This window comes from Erythrolamprus reginae, chromosome 2 (assembly GCF_031021105.1).
Source record: "Erythrolamprus reginae isolate rEryReg1 chromosome 2, rEryReg1.hap1, whole genome shotgun sequence".
In the NCBI taxonomy this organism is placed as follows: domain Eukaryota; kingdom Metazoa; phylum Chordata; class Lepidosauria; order Squamata; family Dipsadidae; genus Erythrolamprus; species Erythrolamprus reginae.
In genome coordinates this window covers 166,646,730-166,664,066 of record NC_091951.1, presented here as the reverse complement: position 1 = coordinate 166,664,066, position 17,337 = coordinate 166,646,730, and the positions used below count along the sequence as shown (strand labels likewise).

General features: G+C 38.5%; 1 protein-coding gene across 2 annotated transcripts in view; it reads right to left on the bottom strand.

Annotated features, from left to right (window-relative positions):
* The window catches only part of WIPI1 (WD repeat domain, phosphoinositide interacting 1), a 56,935-nt gene extending 43,889 nt beyond the window's left edge, over nt 1-13,046 (bottom strand). The window contains exons 1-2 of one of the 2 annotated variants that reach the window (XM_070740294.1): nt 12,710-13,046; nt 593-675 (exon numbers count right to left, since the gene is read on the bottom strand). In XM_070740294.1, the coding sequence (XP_070596395.1) occupies nt 593-675; nt 12,710-12,777 (151 nt within the window). In that variant the 5' untranslated portion in view covers nt 12,778-13,046. Of the gene's footprint in view, nt 1-592; nt 676-2,090; nt 2,136-12,709 lie in introns of those variants that run through there. The other variant, XM_070740295.1, reaches the window with a different exon arrangement.
* Nucleotides 13,047-17,337: the final 4,291 nt, after the last annotated feature.

Genomic DNA, 17,337 nt, shown 5'->3' with positions numbered 1-17,337 from the left:
CCCCTCTCTGTGCACTGCACTGTTCCATGAGTGGTATGTACATAGAGAGAGACGTTCCCTGAGGATGGGCCCCAGCATGAGTCTAAAAGCTTGGAAGACAACCCGTGGTCACGGTGACCAACTCAGACTGGATCCTGCATGACCTTGCCTATTTACTTTGTTCCTTTAATTCTGTGATTGCTAGCAATGTCGTGCTAGATAAATACCATTCTCGATCATCTTATTTTTTAAAAAATGTGTTTTTTCATCTAGTTTTAGGAAGTGTAGAGAACCGATCATGTTTTATGGTCATATTTACACGGAAATATTGATAACTTAAAAAGGTTCACAAGCTTTTCATCAACACTGATACTGGTATCAAAAGGTAGATAATTTCCCAGAGTTTTGATTTACTGAGCTTGCAACTGTTCCTTTAACACAGCTGCACCTGGATTATTGCTTGAATATAATTAAGGCTGCTGAGATATGCCACCCGCTTTGCAGCAGGAAAGACAAAATGAATTGCTCATTTGGGGCACATTAATATGCTATAATGCAGAATAAAAATGATCATCAACTACTATTTTGTCATGCCAAAACACAACAGACTTACTGCTTTCATGGACCTGATCCAGCTGTTCCACAGAACTCAGAGAAAAAAGTCTGTATCCAGTTTTGGTTCCAATGGCCAAGGAACTATAGAGAAGAGAAAAAAGACACTAATTAAACGCAGCAACATACACCCCATATAAAACCCTCCTGGAATATTTGGCTATTTTTTTCCACAAACAACTATAGTAGAAGACAAACGAGGAAACACAGAATGTCACTCTGAATATATGGAAAGAAAAACAGACATATAAAGAAATAGTTTCCACACTAATTCAGCTAGTCTCAGTTGTTTGAAGACAGAGATCTGGAAAGAGCCCTTGAAAAGTCATTTTGCCCATGAGTGAATTAAATTTTTTTAAAAAAAGAATTATCATTAGGGTACATGAAAATACACTGTACTAAAATATATAAAGAATAAAGAGTAAGCTGTTTTTCATGAGAGGACTCTGAAAACAATAAAATAAAAAGCAAAATAAAAGTCAAGGCAAGAGAATGAAGGCTGAATGGAAGATAATGCAACTTTGAGCAAATTGTTAACAATTTGCTTAAAGTTGCCAGACTTCTGCCACTAAAGTTGATCACTAAATCAAACACAGTACCTGATTTCCTTCATCAGTTTTTATTTTCTTGGCAAGTTACTAAAATACAGTGGTACCTCTACCTAAGAATGCATCTACTTAAAAACTTTTTAAAATAAGAACCGGGTGTTCAAGATTTTTTGCCTCTTCTTAAGAACCATTTTCTACTTAAGAACCTGAGCCTGGAAAAATTTCCCAGGAAATTTTAGAGCGGAACAAAGGCCTGGCCAGTTTCCTGCCATTCCACCTTTAATCCTGGCCATCTCAGGCTTTTCTGGGCTGCTAGAGGAGCCTTTCGGTGGCGCTTAAGGAGGCTTTGGCAGTCCAGAGAGAACAAAGCATTTTCCTTTCTCTGAGCGCTTGGAGAGGGAATAACCTCTGCCAGAGCCGAGGGAAAAGAAACACTCCCTTCACTCTGGGCAGCGACTGTCCTCCTCCTCTTCTTCCTCCTCCTCCTGCCACCCAAATTCTGAGCTTTTATTTCTTTCCTAATGGATTTGCACACATTATTTGCTTTTACATTGATTCCTATGGGAAAAATTGCTTCTACTTACAAACTTTTCTACTTAAGAACTTGGTCACGGAATGAATTAAGTTCGTAAGTAGAGGTACCATTGTACTCTTAATGCATTTTTATATTTAAACAAAATATCAAAATCCCAAAAATTAAAAAAGGTGAAAATGTCACATCCTTTCCAAGTGATGCCCATTAATATTTCACAGTCTCGTTTATTATTATGTATGATCCCAGTTCAAAACAGTACAAGAGCATTAAAAATAAAATAGATTATCAATAATGTTTTTTAATTGGTTGCTCATGGAGCCATCCCTACTCCAACTGATTTAATGGGCTATTTTAGTTTATTTAATTAGGCTATAACTGAATCTGAGACAGATATAGGCATTATTGCCCACTCTCACCTGAACTGAATGGGATAAAGTTTTTTTGCTGAATAGAAAAGGATCTCTCGAGAAATCCGTAAGATTTGATATTCAGTGCAGGACAATTCAATAATGCAACTAGTCTCCAAAAGGCAGCCAGTCTATTTGTTTATCTTGTTGCCATTACCAACTGCCATCAAGCTTCTTTAACATCATTTAACAGCATTTCTCCTCTTTTTTGTTAGAATTTATAGTACTTTCTCTAAAGAGCTACTTCCAAATAAAAGATGCTTTAGAAAGTTTATCTATTCTTTTTTATTCTTTATTCCTAGCATGTACGGAAAGACTAAAATCTTTGGGTTTGTTTCTTACATCCTCAAGGGCCACACAAACACTTAATCAATGCCATTGAAAAAACTGATCTGAATAGCTGAATAGCTTCAAAGCAACTACAAAAGCAACACAGAACTCATAGATTTCAATGAATTTGAAAATCCCATAATTCAAAACATGGAATGTTTGCATGCTTACATTACTTGCAAATTGCTGGTGAATATGACTCATAAACAAAATAAACTACTGTGGAAAGAACTAATCTCTACGACTTATTTCACATTCAGGAGATATATTTACCTTGGTTGATCATCTTATGCAAGAGGATCTCATATGACATCAAATTTACTGTAAGCCTAAATGAATGACTAATGAATAAATGCTGGATTGAGATCCAGCTTTCAGAATTTAGTGTTATCTGGATAGTTATCCAGCTCAATATTCACAGAAAGTTAACAGATCCTGGGAGAATGCCAAATAGTCAGTCATAATTGATTTTGTTGCCACTCAATGTGAAAATTAATATGAATAATCCCCAATAATAGCACCATTTAAAATGCAAATATATTATTTAAAGATAGCTTGCAATAAGCAATACCTAGCAAAGTTGCTATATACAAACTCTCCATTTGCTAAATATTCGATTACAATGTTTACTTATTTTATTATTTATTTATTTATTTTGTCCAATACACAATGAGGGTTTTAGTGGGTATACACATAGTAAAATACATGATGAAGGTTATAGAGGATATACTGTACTCATAGAAAAATATATCTAAGAAAGAATAGAAGATATAGGAAGATATCAATGAACATATCGATGAAAGAACAGAAGAAGAACATATCGATGAAAGAACAGAAGAAGAAGAGATATAGGAATAGAAGAAAGGTATGTTATATGATAGAACCTGAGAATTGTTCAAATTCTAGATTAAGAATGGCTTTCCTATAGATCCTTCAATCACAAAGAAATGTGCTTCTGAAATCCCTTGGCCACAAAAAAAATTGTGCAAGCTATGACCAAATAATCCTTAAACTTTGATGAAACCTGAAGACAAAAATAAAAAAAATAAATAACAAATCAGGTAATTCTCTTTTCTTCCCCAATGGGAACTAAAAAAACTAAGATATTTTAGCCTATATTTTTCATCTGAAGTTACATTTCCCTACAATGTAAAATCTATATTAGAAGAAACAATTTGCTAATTCACTACATATCCAAGTCAATTCTGGTACATATCCCATTCACAGGAAACAGAAACAACTTCAACATAACTGGAATTTCAATGCACAGAAGCACACTCACAAATGGCTTCTGCAGAAGACATACTACTTTACAAAATCAATAATGGAAAAGATCTATTTATGAGAAATAAATTAGCCTTTTGGAAAACTTACACTATCCCAGTGAAGCTTTTGAAGAGCCTAATAACAGTTCTGGAAAAAGATGCTACAGGTTGGTGCAAGATTTCTTCTTTGTTTCTTTATACGTACCATATTTTTCACTCCATAAGATACATTTCCACCACCCACCCAAAAGTGCATCTGTGCATCTCATGGAGCGAATATTGTGTCATAGACTGTGAAGTGTTAATGTTTCCAAATGTAAAATAAAACACTTGGGGAAAAGAAATCCTCAATCTGAGTATTGTATTGGCAGTTCTGTGTTAGCAAAAACTTCAGAAGAGAAGGATTTAGGGGTAGTGATTTCTGACAGTCTCAAAATGGGTGAACAGTGCAGTCAGGCGGTAGGGAAAGCAAGTAGGCTGCATAGCTAGAGGTATAACAAGCAGGAAGAGGGAGATTATGATCCCGCTATATAGAGTGCTGGTGAGACCACATTTGGAATACAGTACTGTGTTCAGTTCTGGAGACCTCACCTACAAAAAGATATTGACAAAATTGAATGGGTCCAAAGACGGGCTACAAAAATGGTGGAAGGTCTTAAGCATAAAACGTATCAGGAAAGACTTAATGAACTCAATCTGTATAGTCTGGAGGACAGAAGGAAAAGGGGGGACATGATCGAAACATTTATATATGTTAAAGGGTTCGGAAACTTCAGATTGTGCAGAATGCAGCTGCGAGAGCAGTCATGGGCTTACCTAGGTATGCCCATGTTTCACCATCACTCCGCAGTCTGCATTGGTTGCCGATCAGTTTCCGGTCACAATTCAAAGTGTTGGTTATGACCTTTAAAGCCCTTCATGGCATTGGACCAGAATATCTCCGAGACCGCCTCCTGCCGCACGAATCCCAGCGACCGATCAGGTCCCACAGAGTGGGCCTTCTCCGGGTCCCGTCAACTAAACAATGTCGGTTGGCGGGCCCCAGGGGAAGAGCCTTCTCTGTGGCGGCACCGGCCCTCTGGAACCAATTCCCCCCGGAGATTAGAACTGCCCCTACTCTTCCTGCCTTCCGTAAACTCCTTAAAACCCACCTTTGCCGTCAGGCATGGAGGAACTGAAACATCTTCCCTGGGCATGTTTAATTCATATATGGTATGCTTGTGTGTATGTCTGTTAGTATATGGGGTCTTTTAAATCTTTTAATTTTAAATTTGTTAGATTATTTATGATTTGTTTCCACGTGTTGTGAGCCGCCCCGAGTCTTCGGAGAGGGGCGGCATACAAATCTAAGTAATAAATAAAATAAATAAATAAATAAATAAAGAAAGAAAGAAAGAAAGAAAGGTCCAGGAGGGAAGTGTTTTTAATAGGAAAGTGAACACAAGAACAAGGGGACACAATCTGAAGTTAGTTGGGGGAAAGATCAAAAGCAACATGAGAAAATATTATTTTCATTTCATTTATTTCATTTCATTTATTGGATTTATATGCCGCCCCTCTCCGAAAACTCTTTACTGAAAGAGTAGTAGATCCTTGGAACAAACTTCCAGAAGACATGATTGGTAAATCCACAGTAACTGAATTTAAACATGCTTGGGATAAATATATATCCATCCTAAGATAAAATACAGAAAATAGTATAGGGGCAGACTAGATGGACCATGAGGCCTTTTTCTGCCGTCAGTCTTCTATGTTTCTAAGTGTATTACCTCAGGGGTCCCCAAAGTGGACCGGTGCCAGTCCGTTGGTGAATAGCAGCCAGCCCACAGCAGCGGGGTCCTTTTACAGTGCTGAATCCTGTCTCCTTTGTCTCTTCCACAGTGCAGGAGTCAATAGGCAGAGCGGGCACATGAGAGGACACCTATCTGTGGTCCTCTCTGGCGGAACTGATTTTTTTTTCCTGTTGTTTTCCTCCTCTAAACCTCTTCTAAACCTTTGTGCTAAGTAAAGACCCCCTCAACTTACAACTGAACCTGAAATTACAGTCCTTAAGTGGTTATAGTTTTAAGTCAAGGCCACATGTGATCAAACCCGATTTTATGACATTTTTGCAGCAGTCACTAAGCAAACGCAGCAGCTGTTAAGTGCACCCAGTAATCATGAAGCGAATCCATTTTCTCCAATTAGTATTTTTGACAAATTTTGTGGCAAAAAAATAATCACAAATTGCAATCACATGACTGAAGGATGCGACAAATGACCATAAAAAGGAGCCAGTTTTTAAGCACTCAAAATACAATCATATGATTAGGACGGATAAGGAGTAGCAGTGTGCAGCTGTTGTAACTCCAATAATGGGTAAGTAGCTCTGGGGGAGGTTTGTTGCCATCTTGAGTGGTTGTTAAACAATCGGTCATAAGCTGAGGACTATCTCTGGATAAGTAAGTAAATAGAGGCAAAAATAGTGCTAGCAATAGCACTGATCTATAGTGCTTTACAGCCCTTTCTAAGAGGTTTACAGAGTCGGCGTATTGCCCCCAACAACTTGGGTCGTCTTTTTACCAACCTCGGAAGGATGGAAGTCTCAGTCAAAACCTTACAGATACCAAAAGTGATACCTAAAGACACCTTGCTTCCAGTGAGCAGGTCCCTTAGTAAATTTAAGAAATACAAATGCCTTTTATTTCTCAGAATCAACAGACAGAAAAGTGATGCTGAGTTTAACACAACAGCAACCTAAAACCTGGGATCAGAATGTTATTGTTTAGAACAACTTGGCAAATTGTTCCAGACTTGAACCGGATATAAAACAACAGTCACAAACCTGTAAAGCAGAAATGTGATGCAAGAGAAATTAAACACTGCAATGACCTAAGACTGACAAATACATTCCACTGGATAAAACTCAAGAGAGCCTAAAAAGGAAGGCTCTCAATGACAACAGTGACTGTACTACTACTAAGAAATATGCATAAGCAGCAGCAGCAGCAGGTTCAAAACTAAAGTGAGTAACTCATACTTTGTGTCTAAAATATATAAGCCCATCCAGAGTTCCTGTTTCTCCTTATCAGTTCACAATCCAATTAAAAGCGGGGAGGGGGGATGTTGAAAAGGAGAGAGCTAAATTTTTGAAATTCAGATAAAATATAAAATAATAGTCCTAGGCTGGAAGGATGCGACAAAATGGACAATACAAAATTGGTATCGGCACATGGTGGATCATATTCAGTTTGTGATCATGAATAAGAGGATGAATTCGGCCAATAAAACTAATCTGAGGGAACTGATGGGATAATAGGAAAGATAAGAGGACATGTGATTAAGGTATAAAGAATAAATTAGAATTACTTTACAATATGTAAATAGATATACAGTATTGCTCTTGAGTTAAAAGGATATATAGAAAATATGCCCCCAGTTTGGTGGAGGGGTATGAATATTGTTTGGTGGGTGGGCACTTTGAACACTGAGCACATTGTTATGTGTTGTGTGATGTTTTATTGATATACTGTATTGTCGTTGCAGTGTAGCATAAGTGTTAGAATAGGAATACAGTGTTCCCTCGATTTTCGCGGGTTCGAACTTCGCGAAAAGCCTATACCACGGTTTTTCCAAAAATATTAATTAAAAAAAAACTTTGCAGTTTCCACCCCCCTATACTACGGTTTTTCCTGCCTGATGATGTCATATGTCATCGCCAAACTTTCATCCACCTTTAATTTAAAAAAAATTAAATAAACTTTAATAAATAAACTTGGTGAGTAATAATCTAAATGGTTGCTAGGGGAATGGGAAATTGTAATTTAAGGGTTTAAAGTGTTAAGGGAAGGCTTGTGACACTGTTCATAGCCAAAAATAGTGTATTTACTTCCGCATCTCTACTTCACGGAAATTCGATTTTCGCGGGCAATCTCGGAATGCATCCTCCGCAAAAATCGAGGGAACACTGTATATCATATTATATATATATGGACCTCTAGCATAAAAATGCTCTGCTTACCCTGATTCTATTATAGCCAGGATAGGACGTATTAACTTGCTTTAAGTCTGCATTTCTGGTGAATTTGCAACAGGAAGACTTATTCAAGGAAATTGGTTTGTGATATCTGGGGAAAGGAAGGACTCAAAGATATGTCATGTTTGAAGTTTATGTTATTGGATGTTTGTATATCACTTGACATGTACGTGTAATAATCCCCATCTGCTTATGCTCCCAAATAAAAAGGGGTACACAACTCAATACTGTGTCACATCACCCAGAGAGAAAATGTGTCCAAGTCTTCTTTCTAGGATTCGCGTTCGTGAGTGACCCCACACGGCTGGGTTGCTCTTAGCCCCTCTGAATACATTGTCTTATCAGGGACTTTGCAGCACCGCATATTGTTATTATAAAAATCAATAAAAATTAAATAAAAAAAGAAATTCATATAAAATAAGCCTTTTCTTAAATGTATTTTAATTTCAGATAAAAATTAGCTACTGCTCTGGATCTGAATTCATTACCAGTTCCAGAGGAACTTCTATCCATGAAAACCAACATGTCAGCAGAAATGTTCCAGCTTGGCCTCTTCCCCTTGAAAATTATGTGTTGGCTTCCTTCAAACTAACTTCCAGCATCCTTCCAAAGTGGTGAAAATATTCTCGAATACAGTCAAAATATTCTCGAATACAATGTTCCCTCGATTTCCACTGGGGATGCATTCCGAGACCCGCCCGCGAAAGTCGAATTTCCGCGAAGTAGAGATGCGGAAGTAAATACACCATTTTTGGCTATGGACAGTATCCCATGCCTTCCCTTAACACTTTAAAACCCTAAATTACCATTTCCCATTCCCTTAACAACCATTTACTCACCATTATTACTGGTACTCACCGTTGAATAAGACACTTAGTGATCCTGATATTTATAAACATAATTATTTATTAACAATAATTAATTTTTTTGTTATTTATTTGCAAAAATTATTAGTTTGGCGATAACATATGATGTAATCGGGCGGGAAAAACCGTGTATAGAAAAAAAAACCATGATGTATTTTTTAATTAATATTTTTTTGAAAAACCGTGGTATAGGCTATCCGCGAAGTTTGAACCCGCGAAAATCGAGGGAACACTGTATACAATTTTTACTCTAAATAGCCAGCTCTCACAAATACAGGTAAATCCTCAACTTACCAACCTCAATTGAGCCCACCATTTCTGTGGCTAAGCAAGTTAATTGAGTTTTGCTCCATTTTATGACATTTCTTGCCACAGTTGTTAAGTGAATCACTGCCAATGTAAAAGTTTAGTAACATTGTTACTAACTTGTGTCTTTGCCCTACCCAACTGACATAGGCTGAAAATCCAGGTATCATCATTTTTTCAGAGATGGCGAAAGAAAAACTCCCAGCACCCAGGAAGCACAAGCTGACTTTCTTTAGAAGCCAAGACTCTTACTAAGGTACAAGGTCTCCTTGATTTACAACAGTTCATTTAGTGACGTTCAAAGTCACAAGGGCACTGGAAAACGTTTTCACACTTATGACCATGGGTTGCATCCCCATGGTCACATAATTTACATTTGGATTTTTGACAACGGGGCTCATATTTATGACAGTTGCAGTGTTCGGGGATCAAGTGATTCCCTTTTGTGACCTTCTAACCAGCAAAGACAATGGGGAAACTAGAGTCAGTAAGCTATGTTAACTAATTTAAGAACTAATTTAAGTGAACTGCTTAACAAATGTGGTGAGTAAAATCATAAAAAAACTAACTTAACAAATTTCTCGCTTAACAAATTTTGAGCTCAGTTGTCATAAGTTGTGGACCTGAATAGTATTTTATTAGCTGTGCTTTGTTGAACTCTAAGGAAAAGGAACTGAGCTGCAGATCAAGGAAAGAACACATAGCTTTCATGCCAAGTACAGTACAGTACTAGATTCAATAATAATAATAATTAATAATTTATTAGATTTGTATGCCGCCCCTCTCCGAGGACTCGGAGCGGCAAGCTTAGCAACTCTCAATATGATAGCAGAATAGGATAGAACCATGATGGGGAACTTATGGCACGCATGCCACGGGTGGCATATGGAGCCATATTGGAGGGCACGCGAGATTTTGCCCTGTGTCAGCTCCAGTGCACATTCATGCACTGGCCAGTTGATTTTCGGCTTTGGGAAATGCCATTTCGCCCTTCGGACGCTTCAGGGAAGCTTCCCTGAAGCCCTGGAGGCAAAAAAAATATTGCCCAATAGACAAACCGGAAGTTCAGAAAAATGCACTTCCGATTTGCCATTGTGCTGTTTTTTTGCAGTCCGGAAGGTTCAGGGAAGCTTCCTGAAGCGTCCGAAGGGCCAAATGGCCTTTCCCAATCAGAAATGCTACAAAAATAACATTAGCATTAATATCTGAGAGAATGAAGATGTTAAGGAGCTAGGATTTCTTTTATCCAATTCTAAAAACATGAAAAAATAAGCAGTCCTTGACTTATGACACCAATTTGGACCAACGTTTCTATTGTTAAGTGAATTTTGCCCCTTTTTAAGACCTTCCTGGCCACAGTTCCTAAATGAATCATAGCAGTTTCTGTTAGTAACACTGTTATTAAGTGGATCCAGCTTCTCTACTGACTTTGTCAGAAGATTACAAAAGGTGATCACATGACCCAATCGGGAATTGTTTCCAGTTCAGCAAACTGGGGGGGGGGGGGGGTTCTGCCCACCTGCCAGAGGTGCTTCTGCACATGTGCAGAAGTGTCATGTGCACACGTGCGAGCAAACTGATAGCAAGGCATTTACAATCCACTACCGACATGACCCCAGGTCACTGCAACCATCATAAATATGAACCCGCTGCTAAGCAACCTAATTTTGATCACATGACCACAGGGATTCCACAAAGTCATGTGAATAATGGTCATAAGTCACTTTTTTCAGTGCTGTTGTAAAAATCAAGGTCTACCTGTACCCTGATCATTCTAGCAAGTTATACACCTTAAAATAACTTGTAATAATACACAAATTGAACAAATTGAAGCTTTGCACAGACTAAAAATGTCAAACATTATCAATGTGTCTACTTTTTGTTAGTTTTTTTGTACCTCACCAAAATAAGAAGATATTTCCTGTTGACTTTTCTTTCTGGGGTTTGGTTGCTTTATTTATATCACTATTACTTAATAGTACTCTCTTAAAGCCAAATTAAGGTACATCATTCTTCACATTAGTCTACATTCACAGAACTACTATGAATTATTCCATATCCTGCAGGTTTCAAGCTCATTTATTTTAGAATCAATTTCCTTTCTGCCACTATGACAATTTAAGGCTGATTTTAATTTAACCAATTGTGGTACAAGGCGGGGTAACCTTTTTTGAAATCACAAGGCAAGTGAATAACCATATTAACTCAACAAAAAATAAAGTAAAACGCTCTGCCAAATATTTGTTTGGAAGAATATATGAAATCATATCAATTTAAAATTATGCCAGTTCTAATATTGGCACCCAAAGAGTGTTCTATATCATATATCTCAAGACTTTAACATATATTTTTGTTAGTTATAGTACACAGGTTTTTTTTTACTATTACCTTATGTACCGAAAGCTGGGTGGGCCAATTACAACTTCCCACAACTTGTTTCAAAGTATGCAACAAGTAAAAAGGATGTGACTACTTACATACCTATTACACTATTCTGTATATTATGCAACTGTAAGGGGGGGGCAGGATATTCCATGATATTGCTGTACTAGAACAATGGTTCTCAACCTTTTCTTCATCAGGGATCCTCTTTAAATATCTTTTATGGCCAAGGACCCCAAGACTTAATTCAAGATTTAAATCATATTTTTTCAAGCCTTTGCGGACCCCACAGTGATAACATCGTTCCCTCCCCTCCGCAGACCACAGGTTGAGAAACACTGTTCTATAGATTACCTGACCAATAGCAACAGAAACACTACAGATGTTATATACTAAAAAAAATGTCTGTTTTCCTTTATTTCAGAGCTCCTTCATTCAGGAAGACGTGGTTCCTTTTTTTCCAGGCATCTTTCCAGCTAAGCTTTTTTAAAAACAAACTTTTAACCTATGTAGACATAAAGACACAGATACAGAGCACAAAACACAGATGCAGTATTTCTTTTCTTCTTCTTTTTTTACTTTCCAGTTATCAACAAGACTTTCCTTGATACTTGAAACATGGGATAGAAAAGAGGAGGAAAGAAATCAGCACCCAGGAACATCATCAGTACTAAAAGGATTGAAAGACAAACATCCAGCCTTTGGCTTGGAATTTTCTTAAAAGTACCAGTATATTCACAAGCTGGTGGGAGGTCACAATTCACAAGCTATTGGGGAGATCATTCAGATCTCCCCAATAGCCGCCCTGAGTCTACGGAGAGGGGTGGCATACAAATCTAATAAATAATAAATAATAAATAAAATAATAATAATAATAATAATAATAATAATAATAATATTTTTTTCGGGGGGGGGGGCATTAAGGGAAACACAGCCATGCAAGGGAGAATCCACACACCTTCTGAATTTAAGTATCACCCCAGCAGCAACCAGCTCCAAAAGCTATCCTCTTGAACAGCTGTTATTTGCAACAGGCTGTTGTTCCAATAACTGACAGAAAGGACAGACTGAAAACTAAACTCATCAAGCCTGATAGAACAACCTCAGAATCTTTATAGGCAGGTATAAAAAAAAACAGCTGGCGACTACATGGGTGACTTTTCTTAAAACCACGATCTCCTGCTTTGAACAGATGTAACTGATTTAAGGAAGGGACCTTGCAGGTCATCTAGTCCAACCCCCTGCCCTACAGCTACCTCTACCTAGGATCGAATTCACAACCTGCTGATTGTGAGGCAAGAGCTCCACCCTTTTCTCCAGCCCAGGTTGCATCCCACTTCTTCCCTTCCATTACTGTATATCTCCCTAGCTGATCCCCCACCCCCACCTTATTCCAGTCCTTCCTCCTCTCCTCTTCCCTCCCTCCCGAGAGCAAAGCCTGCGTCCCATCCCTATTTTACGTACGTGCAATCCTGGTTATAGGAAAAGCAGGTCAGGGCCTCCCGCTCTCCTTCCCCGCCGGCGGCCTCCATGAAGCAGCGACAGCACGGAATCCTCGGCCTCAATTTCCCGGGGCGGAGCGCGGAGCTCGGGATCTCCCGCCGGCCTTTCTCCCGCTCGCTGTCACACCGCTCCCGGTGCCGGATCCGCCAACAGAAGAAAACAAAGTCACCTAAACCACAGCCGGCCGAAAGGCGGGGCCTTTCGACCTGCCCGCGCTTCGCTATTGGGCGAGGTTTCTTTAGAACGCGTCACCTCGGCCCCGCCGCCGCCAACCGGGTTTAAGCATACGATCGCACTCGGGAGGCGAAGCTCCCGAGCCCCGCCCACGACGCCAACAGGGCCGGCGGTGATTGGACGAGGCGATGGAAACAGCTGACAGTGGCCACGTGGTTGTGTTATGGTTGCATCAGACTGGAGCCGGGACAAGAGTGGGCAGCAGGTGGGCCCGGAAGGGCTGAGGTGGCAGCCGTTCTTGTTTTAGGCTCCAGAGACTCCGTGCTTGGAGCGTGATCTATGCCAGAGTACAAAACGGAGCAGCTTCCTGTGTCAGACGCAGGTCCCGCTTAGGACGATATTGTGGATGTGCAGCTCTTTGCTCCACTAAGAGCTTTGTACTGAATTAGGCATGTGACTTAGACTTAGAATAAACAATAATAATAACAACAATAAAAGAGTTGGAACGGACCTTGGAGATCTAGTCCAAACCCCTGCTTAGGCAAGAGACTCTACACTACTTCAGACAAATGGTTATCCAACATCTTCTTAAAAGATTCCAGTGCTGGAGCATTCACAACTTCTGGAGACATGCTGTTCCACTGAACAATTGTTACGTCAGGAATTTTCTTCATTGTTAGTTTGAATTTGCACTAATTGGCATACAGTACATTAAAACAAAATTCCGTTGCATACAGCTCTCAAAGAGTCAATATCCCGAATATACACTTCATAAACATGACAAGATAGACAGACAGATACAAAATTAAGCACAGAAAACTCACTGTGATGAGCCAGTTGCTGTACCTCAGCCCAAAATTCACATATATTTCTGGGGGGGAATTGGAGTAAAAGCAGGATATAAATCTAATAATAAGTAAACAAGCCCCTGTTAGGAAACCTATAAACATGGATATATAAATGTAAAACATTTTAATTTAAAACAATGGCAGCCATTCATACATTCATGGCCTGACCTCAGTAGCAACTCCTCATGGCCAATGGCCCCAGGCCTGAGGTCAATGGCCCCAGGCCTGTCGGAAAAGCCAGGTCTTTACAGCTTTCTGGAAAGTCAATAAGGTGGGGCAGTGCAGACTTCAGGAGGTAGCTGATTCCAGAATCGGGGCAACCACAGAGAAGGCTCTCCCCCCACAGACCCGCAAGGTGACACTGTTTAGCTGACAATATAAATATGGGATATAAAAGTCTAAATAAAAGTCTTATATCCTAAGCTACTCATAATTGCTATTCCTGCAAGGATTTAAGTCAAAAATAATCAACCAAGTAACTGAGTTTTCTCATCTGATAGCTAATAGTTTACCTGTGATATGTAATTGCCAGATGTGAAAGCATTCCTGATCTGACATAAACATCCATAATCTAGATAACAATAGTTATGTTGTTGCTATTGTTTATTAATGTCTGGGAGGTACAAAATCATTAAAGATGATTTTAAATACCAAATAGTACAGTCACCTTAGGTCCTGAATCTTCTTTATTGCTATATTCATCTTTGTGTAGTTGGAAATTCAGCCCTGTAACTATGTGAAGTCATTGGCTTTTATACAGCGTATAAGCAGTGGTTTAACCACACATTGAATAACTTATAATTATCTCAGTATATACATAAAAATACAAACAAAAATGAGTGCATCTAAAAGATATGCCAAGCTAAAACTAATCAACCATTTCATAATTCGAATGTGCAAGTCAGATCAGTTGCCACAGGGTTCATTATTCTATTTAAATACAGTAGACCATTAACATGTGGAAAAACAACTATAGATAATCGTAAGCATTCATCGTTATTAGAAATGAAAACAATCTCTCATAGCTCCTGTAAATTTTAAAGTTTATGCAAATCAAAGGAAGTTATAGTAATTATGCTTTGCATCTAAGACTTTATCTACAATTGCTTCATAGGGGATAGAATATTGTTTGAAAATGTCAGCAGACAATAACAGAAATAGAAGTGTAGAAGTGTCTGTCAGAAGCAAAAAAACCTGACCACAAATCTCAAATTCTGCCAGTACAGTATTATATCAGTTATTCAGATTAGAAAATATTTGATTTATTTACTAAGAGGTTATTTACAAATAACCTCAAAATACAGTACATATGCAGGATGAAAGGTGGGAAGCCTGAGATGAAAGACAAACTTAAAATAATAATTGTTTTGTCATAAACATAGGAAGTCTTGAGATACTGTAGTGGCCGGCAAAGGAGATCAGCTTGTGCAATTCAGGAAGTAAGACCCTGCACCAGAAAACTCAACCATGAAGGGAAAAGCTATCAGTTTAGATTTCTCACTGATACATTTTTCTATGAGTAAGATTTATATTTCATGATGAAGTAACTAATCAGGCAAGTCCTCCTTTGCAGTAATAAGAAGTCACGTTATTTGTGAGAACTCAGCCCATGTTCTGTGAAATATAGGACAGATGCGGCATATGCAGAGAGTGAGTTTGGTGTAGTAGCTAAGGCACCAAGCTAGAAACTGGAAGTCTGTGAGCACTAGTGCTGCTTTAGCACAAAATCAACTGGATAACTTTGGGTCAGTTGCTCTTAGCCTAGGAAGCAGGCAGTGTATAATCCACTTGTGAAAACTTACCAAGAAAATTGGCAAGGGATTTATTTAGTCAGTCACCAAGTCAACACTGAATCAAAGGAAGGAAGGAAGGAATGGAAAGAAAGGAAGAAAGAAAGAAAGAATGAAAGAAAGAAAGAAAGAAAGAAAGAAAAAGAGAGATTAGAATTGCAAAGGGCAGCATCATATGATTCTAGCTGCAGGATCAGCACCACAGGTCAGGGACAAAGGCTTACACATTTGCAATATGTCACTGCTGATCACCCAGAGCCTCCTGGCACTGTTGCCTTCATTCATCATCTCTGAAATGGTACATAGTATTCTACAATGACAAAGTAGGCTTCCTTATGTTGACGTGATTCTTGGATGCATTTATGTGATTTGCTAGACAACAATAATCCAGAAGGGTTTAGTGTTATCTTTTGGAATGTTTTCAACTTCCTGGTCTAGCTTACTGGCCTGGGATTTCCTAGCAATCTTCCACCAAGGGCTAAACAATTTGTACTGTTTCTGAGGTAAGTCAAGGTCAGTTAGGTGATGTCATGTGCTGTCTTATAGGTCAGAAATAATAGCTTCAAGGTTATGTTCCTGAAAGCAAATCCAATAGCTTGTCCAAAGGTTGCCAGGTTTATTTTGTTTTTTTTATCCTATTCCCATTGCCTGGAGAGCCACTTACTCAAGGTTAGATGCAGCCCCTCTCTGCAGAAGGGCCACATAACTCAGTGCAGACTGGGCACAGTTGCAATAACCAGTAATTCAGAGGATGATGAAGCAGTCGAGGTTTTGAAATGGCATGTTTGTTTTTGAGACTGAAGAGCATAGTATGCCTAGTAAGTATGAAGAGTAGAATATCCTGTTGGTGCAAATCTGGAGTTGCAAGTTCAGATAAACCCTAAAGGAAGATAGGATTAAAAACATTAAACAATCAGTAAACAATTACAAATTCTTCTTCCCTCCCACTGATAGAAATAGGTGAAGGAGATCTGTGCTACGCACCAGAATAATAAAAATGTTCAAGAAAGAACATAGAGTGAGGAAATACTGGGTGGATTTTCATCAAGGATACACAGATCTTTTCCACATTCAGTCATAACCTGAGGCATGTTCTTAAGGCAGAGTCTGATCTGTATCGGTCCCGCTGATACAAATTTATTTTTTATTTAAATACAAAATAAATTCTCAAAAAATACTCAAAATTTCCTCTATCAGTTCTCTGAACTACTGAAAATTTCCGCTAACGGTTCTCCAGAACCTGTCAGAATCTGCTGGATTTCACCCCTGGAATAAAGTGATAACCAGTAAAGTGAGTTAAAATGGATGTATTTAACAAACTCAGGTATAAAATACCTAAAAATTACAAAAGGCATCCCAAATACCAAACATCTTCTATACACCTACAGGCGTTATCCTTCTGAATGCCATTTGCTGAAATTCTGTAGCCCCCAGATTCCAAGATAAAGATTTTCAAAAGTACAATTTTCTATTTTAGTATGTAATTGTGTGTACTTAGCCTCTCCAGAACATTTCTGACATGGATAAGCAGCTGGATTTTTGGGGTGGGGAAATCACCTCATATACCATGACATAAAAGTCCCTGATGTTTGAAAACATCAAATTCATGAATAAATACAGTTAATTAGTTTTTCCAAGGGACATCAAAATATATTCAACTTTCTGAGAGCAAATATCAAAGACATTTCAAAATGCTGTACTCCTTTAAAAGTAAGTACATAGAGAACACAGAGGTGGGATTTCTATGGGTTGTTTGGGGGGTTTTTTCAGAAAATTC